This window comes from Kryptolebias marmoratus, linkage group LG1, assembly GCF_001649575.2.
Source record: "Kryptolebias marmoratus isolate JLee-2015 linkage group LG1, ASM164957v2, whole genome shotgun sequence".
Taxonomy (NCBI): domain Eukaryota; kingdom Metazoa; phylum Chordata; class Actinopteri; order Cyprinodontiformes; family Rivulidae; genus Kryptolebias; species Kryptolebias marmoratus.
Window position 1 is genome coordinate 7872842 of NC_051430.1, and position 12878 is coordinate 7885719.

At 40.8% G+C, this 12878-nt stretch overlaps 2 protein-coding genes across 2 annotated transcripts; one reads left to right on the forward strand and one right to left on the reverse strand.

Moving 5' to 3' along the window:
* The first annotated feature begins 2 nt into the window (after positions 1-2).
* Positions 3-4720, forward strand: p2rx4b (purinergic receptor P2X, ligand-gated ion channel, 4b). Its single transcript, XM_017414590.3, has 12 exons — positions 3-1280; positions 1398-1545; positions 1628-1699; positions 2036-2108; positions 2192-2288; positions 3379-3459; positions 3572-3713; positions 3791-3927; positions 4011-4104; positions 4201-4266; positions 4349-4453; positions 4584-4720. Exons 1-12 carry the CDS (start codon positions 1138-1140, stop codon positions 4614-4616), a joined length of 1191 nt encoding a protein of 396 aa, XP_017270079.1. The 5' UTR covers positions 3-1137; the 3' UTR covers positions 4617-4720.
* Positions 4721-8352: 3632 nt separating this feature from the next.
* On the reverse strand, positions 8353-12064 carry zbtb26 (zinc finger and BTB domain containing 26). The gene is made up of 2 exons (XM_017414550.3): positions 11902-12064; positions 8353-9940 (listed from the first exon to the last, which is right to left on the reverse strand). The coding sequence occupies exons 1-2, from the start codon at positions 12042-12044 to the stop codon at positions 8566-8568; spliced, it is 1518 nt and encodes a 505-aa protein (XP_017270039.2). The 5' UTR covers positions 12045-12064; the 3' UTR covers positions 8353-8565.
* Between the last annotated feature and the right edge of the window lie 814 nt (positions 12065-12878).

Below are 12878 nucleotides of genomic sequence, written 5' to 3' on the forward strand. Positions count from 1 at the left end.
TTGTACTGTGAGTTAAGAATATGCTGCCCCCCAGCGGCGCGGAGGAGCCGCTTCCGTTTTGTCCTTTGTTGGTGCAGCGACACATCCGGTATGGCAAGGCAACTTGTCATATAATAATTAGACATAATAAAAGCAACATGTTCATCTCGATTTTTTTTCTTTTTTAGTTAAAATAGCGTTTTAGCTATCCAGAATACCACTTGACGGATTTTAATGTAACTTTCAGAAAGTAATCACTGGATGTACATCTATAACTGAATAACTTTTAGAGTCAACTCAATTCAACCTGGGCTCAACAGCCAGATGAGCTTAGAAACTCCAAAATAGCTGTAACTCAGTCAATTTTACAAATACTGAGCTAAGATTGATAGTAGCTCATCCCCAACAAATTCTCTCAGTGCTACACATCGCAAAACATGTTCGCCTAAAAATTTGGCATTATGTTGGAGTTAATCCTATTTTTCTGTTAACAAAATTTCTCTTGAAGAACTCGGCAGATTTTAATTAAACTCCCAGAAGATAATCATTAGATGTGACTCTAGCTGATTAGTCTTTGGAGTCAATCCAATTCAAAAGGACTGCCGAACTTAGCCAACAAAAAAATGTCTCTAACTTAGCCAAATTTACAGATATGTTGAACTTAAATTTGGTGTTGTAGTAGCTGAGAGTCATTCTTGACACATACTCTGAGAACTAACACTTTTCACAAGTATCTCATGTAATACTGCATGACGTAATTTACAAGGTTTAACAAAAACAGCTATAATTTAGTCACTTCTCATCATTAGGTAACCTTAGTTTACAAATGGCACAAGCTTAATTTAGAAATATAAATTGAAAAAATGTTTTATTTCAGGCTTTGAGAATCAAATTTTCTTCAGAGATATTTCTAAATAAGAATATTCCTAAATCACATATGTTCCTTTTTAATTAATCTCAACAAATTTCTGTTTTTCAAAGCTTAAGCATAAAGAATTGTAAGTTCTGTGTTTTTCTAAAACGACTTGAAACATTTAGCACCACAGCTAAGTGTTATGTATCTCCGGCGAGTATATATTTGAATATAATGATTTGAATAAGTGCAGCTATTGTGCGTGTATCGCTATAGCTCAGTTTTATATTGTTCACTGTGCAGCGATGAGCAAAACTGCAGGCTGCTGCCAGAACTGTCTACATTATATTTTTGACTATGAAACACCAAAAACGCTGGTCATCCCCAGCTTAAGGGTAGGATTTGTCTTCAGGTTCACCCAGCTCTTGGTGGTGCTGTATGTGGTGGGGTAAGTCAGGAGCAAAACACGCTGCGCTCGGTTCTGAATTTTACAAAATGATTCATTTAATGCTGCTTTAAATTGCTTCAGCATTTTCCCTGTAACACTGCTGTTGACCTGCTGCAGGTATGTGTGTGTGGTGCAGAAGGCCTATCAGGAGACTGACTCTGTCGTCAGCTCTGTCACCACAAAGGTCAAAGGTTTTGTCTTCACCAACACGTCCGATGCAGAGCCTCGTTTCTGGGACGTTGCTGATTTTGTCATTCCCCCTCAGGTATCTGGGCTGAGCAGAAGTGCGCCATGAGTATCCCTGCAAAGTGACTGGACGACTTTATGTTTGTGCTTCTGTCTAACAGGGGGATAATTCCTTCTTTGTGCTGACAAATATGGTGGACACCCGCGAGCAAACCCAGTCACGCTGCCCTGAGGTGAAACACTCAAGCGCATCACATCTCCCTTGTTTCCATCCCTGTGTGTGTGTGTTGGCAAAGTATCTCAAGAAACCAGTAGACAGATTTTATTGAAACTCTCAAAAAGTAATCATTAGAAAGATCTTTTAATTACTCAATCTTAAGAAACTGTTTAAAAATTTAATTTCTATCTATTTAATTTAATTTCTTCAGGCTTTAGGAACTCTTTAACTCTTCCAGACATTCTTTCATGCCAACCATAGCCTTTGTTAATCAGTAGTCGTTATTAAAACACCACACACCGGTAATTTTACTGGAGGATGAACACATAAACCCTGCTGATTCCTCCTCCAGCTTCCAAACCCGTCAACGACCTGCGCGGACGACTGTGACTACATTGAGGGATATAATGATCCTCGGGGCAATGGTAAGTCTCGTTACCCGACATCTGTTGATATGCTAGCTTTATGGTATGACTTTGTTCACCACAATGACAAGTTTTGTCCTCAGGCATACGGACGGGACTGTGTGAGAATTATTCAACCACTGTGAAAACGTGTGAAGTGCTCTCATGGTGCCCTCTGGAAATAGACACCAAACTGCCAGAGTAAGAGCAGATGCAATGAGTTTATGAGTGATAGTATTTGCCCCAATTCTGAAAAAGTCGGGACATTGTGAAAAATGTAAGTTAAAAACAGAATGCAATGATTTGCAAATCAGTTCAACAGTTCTACTCTGAAGCCATGTTGTTGTAATGAAAGCATTTTGTGGTTTAGCATCAGCTTGCTGAAATATGCAAGGATATTACTGAAAAAAATCTTGTCTGTATGGGAACAAATGTTGATGGTATCTTTCCAGATGTGTAAGCTGCCCATGCAGTAGGCACTAATGCACCCCCATACCATCAGAGAGGCAGGCTTTGGAACTGTGCACTGATAACAGGCTGGATAGTTCTACTCTTCTTTGAGATGGAGGATGTGGCATCCGTGGTTTCTAAAACAAATTTCAAATTTTGATTCGTCTGACCACAAAACAGTTTTACTCTTTCCTTCAGTCCATTTGAAATGAGTTCTGGTTCAGAGAAGACAGCAGAGTTTCTGGATGCTGTTCAGACATCTCTTCTTTGCCTGATAGAGCTTTAAGCAGCATTTGTGGCTCAGTGAACTGTGTTTACAGACAATGATCTGTGGAAGTGTTCCTGAGTCCATGCAGTGATGTCCAGAACAGAATCAGACCTGGTTTTAATGTAGTGAAGATATGGGACATCTAATACTGACTCTCAACCTCTGAACTCAGAGATTTCTCCAGATTCGTGTAACCTTTTGATATTATAAACTGTAGATGATGGGATATTCAAAGTGTTCTCAATTTTCTGCTGAAAAACATTATTCTAAAACTGTTTCACTATTTTTAGTGCAGTTTTTTTCAGATTCAGCCTCTAAAATGCTCTTTTTATACCCAGTCCTCTTACTGACTTGTTGCCAGTTAACTCAATTAGTTGCAAAAAGCTCCTCCAGTTTCTTATTTGTACCACTTACTTTCATACACCTTTGTTTTCCCTGTCCCAACTTTTTGAGATGTGTTGCTGCCATAAAATTCAAAGGGACCTTTTTTTTCCTTTACCAACATCCCAACTTTTTCGGAATTGGGGTCGTATGTTTTATGTGAGGCTTACCACGTTGTTCCTTCACCTGCAGACGTGCACTCCTGGCTGCAGCAGAGAACTTTACCGTATTAATCAAAAACAGCATCACATACCAGAAGTTCAACTTTCACAGGTCAGTGAACTGTTCCCGAATGTGAAAGAAACATTATGTTGGAGGGGTGGAGTCGGTGCAATACAAGCAAGCGTGCCGGTTTTATGTCAGGTGCTTGTCTTTCCTCCTCCAGGAGAAACATACTGCCTCATATTAACTCCTCATACCTGAAGATCTGTGAGTTCAACCGTAAAACTGACCCCGACTGCCCCATATTCCGCCTCAAACACATTGTTTCCGAGGCAGGAGAGGACTTCCAGGACATGGCTGTGAAGGTAAGCAGGTAAATTAACGTTGCACTCGGTTAGACAGTAACTTCAGGCCTGAACTTGCTGCACTGGGTGTTTTAAAGGGTGGCGTTCTTGGTATTCTCATTGACTGGAGCTGTGACCTGGACTGGTGGGCAGGGAAGTGTTACCCCAAGTACAGCTTCCGTCGGCTGGACAACAAAAACCCTGTCAATAATGTAGCCCCTGGTTACAACTTCAGGTGAGTCTACTTCGAAAGAAACTTTAAATAAAGGATTATGATAAGAAGCTGGGGAAAAAAAATCAACAAGTCACTCTCTTTAGGTTTGCAAAATACTACAAGACTGCAGACGGAGAGGAAACGAGAACGTTAATCAAAGCGTATGGGATTCGCTTTGACGTCATTGTTTTTGGAACCGTGAGGCCGATTGACATCTTGAAATTGGAGTAACCTCCTTAATAACCTTTTAAGTGTTTTCGCTTTCCATTTGATTGTGGGTTTGGGTTCTTGCAGGCTGGCAAGTTTGGAATTGTACCAACCATAGTGAACTTGGGCGCAGCCTTGTCCTTCCTGAGTTTGGTGAGTAAAAACTGATATTCAAAACTTGCTCCCATAAATCCATGATACACGGACTTAAAGAGTCGTGCACGCTCCCTGTCAGGTGCCTATGGTTACGGACTGGTTCATGCTTACGTGCATGAGGAAAAGAGAGCTTTACAGCCGACAGAAAGTGACATATCTGACCGAGGAGGCTGACACCGAATCAGTAAGTGACGTCCACTAACTCTGTTTTATATTGAGTTACTTCTCCGCTTCTCTACATTAATATTAATTTTATATATATATGTACTTATGTGTCAATCTAATTTGATTTATTTCTTGTTTCTATTAAACAGACATCAATGAGCACAACATATGGAACCCAGTAGCAGGTTCAAGCCAACATGAGCAGAATTCTGTGTATACTTGCTCTGAAATACTCTGAAAACAATATTGAAATGCTTCAATAAAGCTTTACATGTTAAAAATAAAAGGGCTTTGAGCAATGTTTAAGTGCGCCACTGTATCGCAGGCCCACCTATCAACCACCAGGCGATAACAAACTGTGAGCAGATCTCACCTACAGTGTACCTGTTCTGTATAAGCACGTGTTCGACTGCCAAACGACTGAAATAATATACCTGTCATCAAACCCGTCTGAGGTCACACGTTCATTGACTCCAGTCCCAGCTGTTAATGACTGGTTGTGTCAACACACACACGAGCAATTTGAGCACAAATCATCCCACTCAGTGCCTGGCACACAAACTATTTCATTCTGTTGACGATGCATGACGGGATGGCGAACATGTCCCTTCGATATGCAAAACCGGCGTGGGCGCTTCTGTTCTCACCTAAAGACGCTTGAGCAAACGGCAACATACACAATAAAACTCTTTGTTCAAACAATTCACCTCACATTTACATGCCATCTTCAGATCGTCACACGGCATTCAGAGACCCATAAAACCCAGCCTGCACACTGATGAAGGCAACGTCTCTGATCCTTTTTTTTTTTTTTACTACACAACCTTTAAACTTTCTGATGTACATGAAGAACAGGAACATGTAAACCAACACAGATCCTTTTTTTTTTAAATTTTATTTTATTGAGCACAATGCATTTCATGAACACAGGACAGAAACAGTTATTTGGTCCATTTGTACCTTTGATTATAAGCGTATATAAAACAAACATTTCAGATCATACAGACATGTTCCTTTTGTCTCAACATTAAAATGCCTTCAGCAAAAAAAAAAAAAAAAAGTTCTACCCACTTTGTTTCAAGTTTATTTTGCTTCTGAAGTTCCTCTTGTTGAACCAACACGGGTATGAAAAGACTACAGCAGATCTTATACATAAAATACAAAAGAGAACTTTGTTTTTGTAAGACAGTACACAGAGAGCCAGGATAATCCATTAATAAACCTAATGATATTCAGTCAATATAATCTGTGTCTCAGTGTTCAATTTTCAAGTATGACATGAAGGCATCTACACTGCATTGTACACAAAAGACAAGAAGTCCACAGTCATGAAGCTACAGTGAAATGCAGATCTGGAAAACTTTGTTCATGTTTATTTCCTCTATTTAAAGCCAGCAGGAGGAGTCTGACACACAGTTAACATTTTTCATCCTCTAGTCATTTTTGATACAGATGTGGTCAGATATTTACATACATCCATGGTGGGCATGAATGTCATTAATTTAGGGGTTTTACTCATTGATTTGAACTGCTATTTTTCCAGGGTAAAATAATTTTAAAAATACAATTTCAACGAAGTTTTGAAGAGAATTGGAAGGGTGCACAAGGTTGATTTTCATGTTGGTATATAGTAATTCACATAGGCTCCAATATATCCATCCTCTCGCACAAATATTTGGTGAAATGTCTCTTAGAAAGTTGCACCTCATCCACACACTTTCTGTATCCGTCAACAAGCTTCTGGTATGGTTCTTTCTGCATTTTTGACCACTCTTCTTGACAGAATTGGTAGAACAGGGACGGATCAGTTTGAACTTCTCGGTATGATAACCTTCAGCAAAAATACCTCAGTTTCACGGTATTAAAACAAAAACTGAAAATTGAATCATATGACCTACTTGCTTTTATTTAAAAAACAAAAATGCAATTACTGTTACTTTTGCTGCCCAAGTAATACACATATTGTTTAGTTATAATTATTTTATGGGTATAGTAGGACATTAGTACATAATATTTATTTGTTGTTATTTTAATTTTAATGCCCAGATATAAATAAGGAGACTGAGAGGACAGAGGTTAACATGTTGACAGTCACTCAGGACAGATTTTAAACGAATATATCATCAGCTTCTTTATTTATAACATGTTTATTTATAATGATGATATTTAAGATGGTGGCGCAGACAAGCAGTGGTTGGCGCTGTCGCCTCACAGCAAGAAGGTCGCAGGTTCGCCTCCCGGTCTTTTTGTGTGAAGTTTGAATGTTCTCCCTGTGAATCTGTGGGTTTACTCCGGGTACTCTGGTTTCCTCCCACAGACCAGAGACATGCATGTTAGGTTAATGGGTAGCTCTAAAACTGTCCCTAGGTGTGAGTGAGAGCGTGAATGGTTGGTTGTCTTGTTTGTCTCTATGTGTCCCTGTGATGGACACCTGTCCAGGGAGTCCCCCGCCTCTCACACAGTGACTGCTGGAGATAGACACCAGCGACCTTGCTTGGAATAGTGAGTAAAGAAAATGGATGGGTATTTAAGATCACGGATGAAATTTGAATTTCATCACAGGTAGTGAGAACAAATTTAAAATTTTGAATAATTTCAAAATTGTAAGAGAAAATGGCACACTAAAACAAAACTGTGGCATCCATCCATCGATCCATCCATTTTCTTTTACCCGCTTCTCCATTCCGGGTCACAGGGAGTTGGTGTCTATCTCCAGTGTGAGGCGGGGGACACACTGGACAGGTCACAAGTCAATTACAGGACAACTAAGGCACCAGATCAATTTACTTATCATTCTAAAGTAATTGTGCCTATAGCACAAGACATTACTTCTCTGCTGTTCAGATCTTTGAACACTGAGAACTATCATCTAAATCAGGCGTGGCCTTCAAGGCCAAGGAGTCTGTTGAGTTTACCAAAAATACTCTTAGCATGCAGAACCTGAATGCATGTTACTTGAAATATACAGTAATATATATGAATTACTGCAGTTTTAAAAATTATAAGTTACGGACATATTGTGTAGCCTTATTGTGAATCTGACAAGCTGATGTTACTTTTAATTAGCTGGGTTATTAGCCTCTGTAGTGAGCCTGCAGTAGACTGTTTATATTTCACCTGCTAACATGCTAACTATTATAGTTTGTTGTAAACATCTGTTTCAAAACAGGTAACTTGAAAAGAGAGTCGAGTGCTGTTCCTCTGGAGGACAAGTCATGACTGACCGTGTCGTCCGCCGAATAAAAAGTACAACAAACAAACAATGTCCTTTTTTAACGAGCATAAAAATTTGAGGGAAACTTTTCCTCGATTGAAGCAACATCTAGGAGGGGGGATTTTTTTTCCTGAACAATTTCGTCTGAGTGTTGGTCAATCCAATAAGTGCTGTCAAACAAATCATTTCTAGGCTGACAAAGAGAAACTATCAGCTGCAGTCAATCATGATCACCAAAAAGAAGTGAATATCTTCAGAACCACTTTATAAAAGATTCAGCTGAATGTATGTACGCATGTCTACTAGCTGGTGTAGATTCTCAGTCATCCAGGACATGGTAAATCCAAAAAACGGTTAAAAATAGGAACAACTGGACTTCTATTCTGTAGCTGAAGACATTTCGCTTCTCATCCGAGGAGCTTTATCAATTCCTTGGATGAGAAGCGAAATGTATTCAGCTTCAAAATAAAAGTCTAGTTGTATGTTATATTAGAGCCTGTATTATAAACCAACTAGTTTAAATGAACTCCACCAATTCTTCAAAGAAGAGTGGTCAAATATCCAGACAGATTTATGTTAGAAGCTAATTGATGCCTACATTTAACCAAATATTAGTAGGGGTGTTGGTATATATTTGAGCCTTTATGGATAATTCTGAATTTCTGTGGTTTAGAGAAAATCATCAATAAACTTACACTTGTGCACCACATTCTAGCTTTTTAAAAATGATCAAAGTTGTTTGATGTACAATCAAGCCACCCTGAGAAAAAAGAACGGTTCAAATCCATCATTAGAAGCTCCGAATGAACATGACACTCATGCCCATAGTGAGTGGATGTAAACTTCTGACTGTAGCTTCAAGTCATACACATCATCACCCAATCTCAAACACACACACACACACACACACAAAAGGTTCAGGGTTTTAACATTTGTCCAAGGTCAAACTCGAGCGCCCCCTCATGCAGGCTGCCTTCATTAGCGTTGTCAAAGCTGTTCTTGCCGTGGATCTGTTTGAGGTGTTTGCGGAGGACTGGCTTGTGAGCGAACACCATGTCGCAGTAGTTACATCGGTGCGGCTTATCCCCACTGTGCAAGTTTAGGTGATCCAGCAAGGAACACTTCTGGGTAAAAGTCTTGCCGCAGATTTTACACTGGAACGGCTTGATGCCAGCGTGCACCCGCATGTGACGGTGCAGGTTGCCCTTCTGAGTGAAGGTTTTGCCGCAGAGGAGGCACATGAACAGTTTGTGCATCTTGAGGTGGTTGGCGTAGTTCTCCAGCTGCCGGAAGACTCGGGCACACTTGGGGCACTGGTGGTACCACTGCAAGGGTTTGTCGTAGCTCCTCTGGTGGCCGCTGTATTTCTCTGCAGGAGGGGACTGGGGTGGGGGGCTGAGGGGGTACCCGCCCACTCCGGGAGGAACCGCCATCTCGCTGCCGCGGCTGTCGACAGTAGAATTGATGAGGGAGTGTTGGGGCTCAGGGGAGTGGAGCGCAGCGGGAGGGCTGGCAGAGAAATGACCGGTGATGGAGTTTTCTGCCACGTCAGACACAGACTCCACTTTTACGATGGTGATGTCACCTTTCACCATACTCGGCCTCGGATGCCTCCTCAAGATCTGGACAGGGCTCTCAGGCTGTATTATCACATCATCGTCGTCGTCGTCCTCATCGTCGTCACTGTCACCGTTGTTGTCTCCTTCAACCTGGCCCAACACCACCTCCTCCTCATCATCCTCTTCCTCATCTCCCTCCGGAATGGTCTGAACCTGAGAGTGCTCGTGGTCTCTCTGCGCCTGAGAGGCCAAACTCTCGTTACTCTTCTCCCTCCTGATGTCCACGTCCACCTCCAGCTGGCGTGAGCTTTGAGGTTTGATGAACTTGCTGAGGGCTTGAGTGCACTGCTCCACAATGTGGCCCATTTGGAGGAAGCTGGCCACTGTGAGGTAATGCACCAACTCCAGCTCGGGAAACTCCAGCTGACCTGTGTAGCAGGACAGCAACAGCTGCTGGCCAACTTCCGCCTCCTGCATCATGGAGATTTGGACCTCCTTTGAGTCTTGCTGAAGGATGAACTGGTCCCTCAGGAAAGACGAGCCAGCGGCAAACACCACCTTGTGGCCAGGGACCTCCAGCTGGTTGATGCGCACGGTGACGTCGCAAAAGCGCCTCTGATGACGGAGGAGGTTCATCTTCTGCAGCATGGAGTCCCCAAACGTGGCAAAGCGGAACTGCAAGATCACCTGGTTCTGAGCCATGATGAACCACAAGACAGCAGCACCAGTGGGCCTGATTGGAAAAATGCAAACATTGGATAATTTCTTCTGAACCATAGCTTTTTTTTTTCTTTCTTATGTGTATTTTGACGAAGGCTTCATCTTTTTATTTGAATAAAGAGCATGCAGTCCTCCTAACCTACATCTAAAAGTCTAAAGATTTAATAAAAAATGTACAGTTGTTCCATACTCTGATAAAATATGAGTTTATTTAAATAATTTGCACTTCTTGTGTCAATGATAATTGTCACTATATGCTAATTCAAACTGGTGTGTGCTGATATTATTGATGGATCCACATTCCATTTGAAAAACATGCTAATTTTAAATACTTGTTTCATAAAATGCTCTGTTAATTGTAAATATTTCTATCTACAGGGTTCACACTCACATCCACATTCATTTAATTAACAAAAGTTTACATACAGATGTGTTTAACCCTTGTGTTTAAAAAGATAAAAAGCCACAAGGGTCACTGAAATAACCTGAAACTGACAAAAGTGATATAAATTTAAAAAAAAAAGAAAACTACAAAGCAACAAATGAAAATCAGTCACTGGTTTTGAGTTTTGGTTCACTTGAACCAAAAACAGGATGGCACCCTTAACTTAATATTTTGTTGCACAACCTTTGAGGCAATCAAGTGATTTCTGTCCCTCTCTCTGAGATTTCTGCACCTGTCTACAGGTATTTTGGCCCACTCCTCATGAGGACCCATGACCTGCGACTGACACTGAGCTTTCTGACTCTGCACAGCACATTTGGCTCCAGGATGTCTTGATAGTCTTGAGATTAGATTGGACCCTGAACAGATTCAGGACAGCCTCTGTCAGATGAAGCAAAGCAGCAGCAGAACAGAACCGAGCCTCCTCCGTGTTTCACTTTTAAGTTCTTTTCTTTGTGTCATTTTTGGGTCTGTAAACAAAGAGCTGATGGGAATTCCAGTTTTGCTTTTTAATGTTCTGTTTTTAACAGTGGTGTCCAGGGAGGCTGTCTGTCTCCAGTCCTGAGGACCTTAAACTTCTGAATAATCTGAGCAGCTGCAGTCAGAGGAACATCGAGCTGTTGGTCTCCAAGGACCCTCGTGGGTCCTCAGCTTTCTGTGCTCCGTGTTCAGTGATACACACCATGATACCAAACAGCCCTGTGACTACTTTCACCCTTTAAACAGACAGACTGACTGATTACATGACTAAAGACACCTGTGATGCTGATTACAGGACACGCCTGAGTTTAACATGTTCCTGTGGTCATTTTCCAGGGATCCAATTCTTTTTGTTAAGACCAGTTTCAACAGTGCATTCTTTAAATCTTGATGATTGATTGATTTTCATTATATTTATGATACTTTCGTCAGTTTCAAGTTTTTGTTACAAAAAGACCTTTTCTTTCTGTAACAAAAGGGTACAAACAAATCCGCCCAAGTCGGTACATTTTTTTGAAAATAAAAAACAAGCATGACTAGTTTTTGGTGGTCGGGTCGCTGAGGACCAGTCACATTATTTACATGTTAATTATTATGAGTGAGGCTGAGTCAGGTCGAAAGAAAAGTTACAATAAATAGTAAAATAAGTTTTTTTAATGTAGCTATAAAGTTGCCAAACGCCTATATTTCGCACGTTAGGGGTCGTTTATTTATTAGCAGATAATGATGCATTAACAGTGTCCGAGCTTAGCTGACCCGATGTTAGCTTAGCCCCCAGCTAATGTATCCTTTTTCCGACGAAAACGGATCTCCTGAGCGGAATTCTCTGAGTTATGGCAGGACAAAGAGACCCCCTGTTTAAAGTAGTTTGATATGTGAATGTAGCTCCATAAAAAGCCGTCACAAATCACCTTTTTTCCTCGTTTCGGCCTGTTTCGCTCTGAAGCTAACAGCTCAGGCTGCCCGACATAAACAACACTGTTGCATGCTATCTGGTTGCTAAGTTACGCTTTTACATTAAATCAGCACAGTACTTGAGTGTCATTTACCTGGTATCTCCTTGGTAATAAACCTGTGGTAGATGTTTTTTTTTTTTCCTGGAGGTGAAGCTGGCCGGTATCGGATTTGGAACCTGATCCGGATGCAGAACAGTTAAAGGCCCAGAGCAGGTCATGTAAACACCCTTTATCATCAAATCATGGCACTTCTGTCCCATGCACGTCTTTCTTCCTCTTTTTTTTTTTTTTTTTTTTACTTTTTTTGTTTGTAAAGCTGGTAAACAGCTGAAAATAAAAAGGGGGCAAATCAGTGGTTAATAAATTGTCCATGTCTAACACTTACAGAGTCCTTATAATTTCGAATTATGAGCATTTTAATCAGTCTTCATAAAATTTGGTGTCAAAATTATATATGTTATTACCGTTGAAGGTTATATGAACATAAGGGGAAAAAAGAGGAAAGGCAGTTTATTACATGGGATAATGTCTGAAAAACTGTTTTTCTGAGTTGCAGTGAAAACGCTGCGTTGGAAGATTTAGATTTTCAGCTTCTCAGGAGAATCAGAGTTTGTGTCGGAGAGCTTCCTGGAGTCATCGTGAGGCCATCTGAGGTGCTCTTTGGATGGGAATAGTGTCAACTTGAATATCAAAAAGACTTTCTTCTTAAAATGGCATTATTTCCTTAACACAGTCATCAAGACCAGTACAAAAAAGTCCAATGCTTTTCAAGCCTTCTTTAGCCTGTGGTGCCTTGAAGTCTTTTTCACATTCGGATGAGCCTGGTTTGGAACATTTTGTTTTAACGTAGATTAGTATTGTGTTATTGACATAGAGAAAAATCTGGTCTACTAGTTAAAAATGTCAAGAAGTACTTTGGGTTGACTGTCCATGAAGGGAGTGTGGTAAAGAGGTGAAGAAGAGAGTCCAGGCAGGATGGAGTGGATGGAGAAAAGTTTCAGGAGTGATTTGTGACAAACGGGTGGCAGCAAAGGTCAAAGGAAAGGTTTACAAGACAGTGGTGAGAGCAG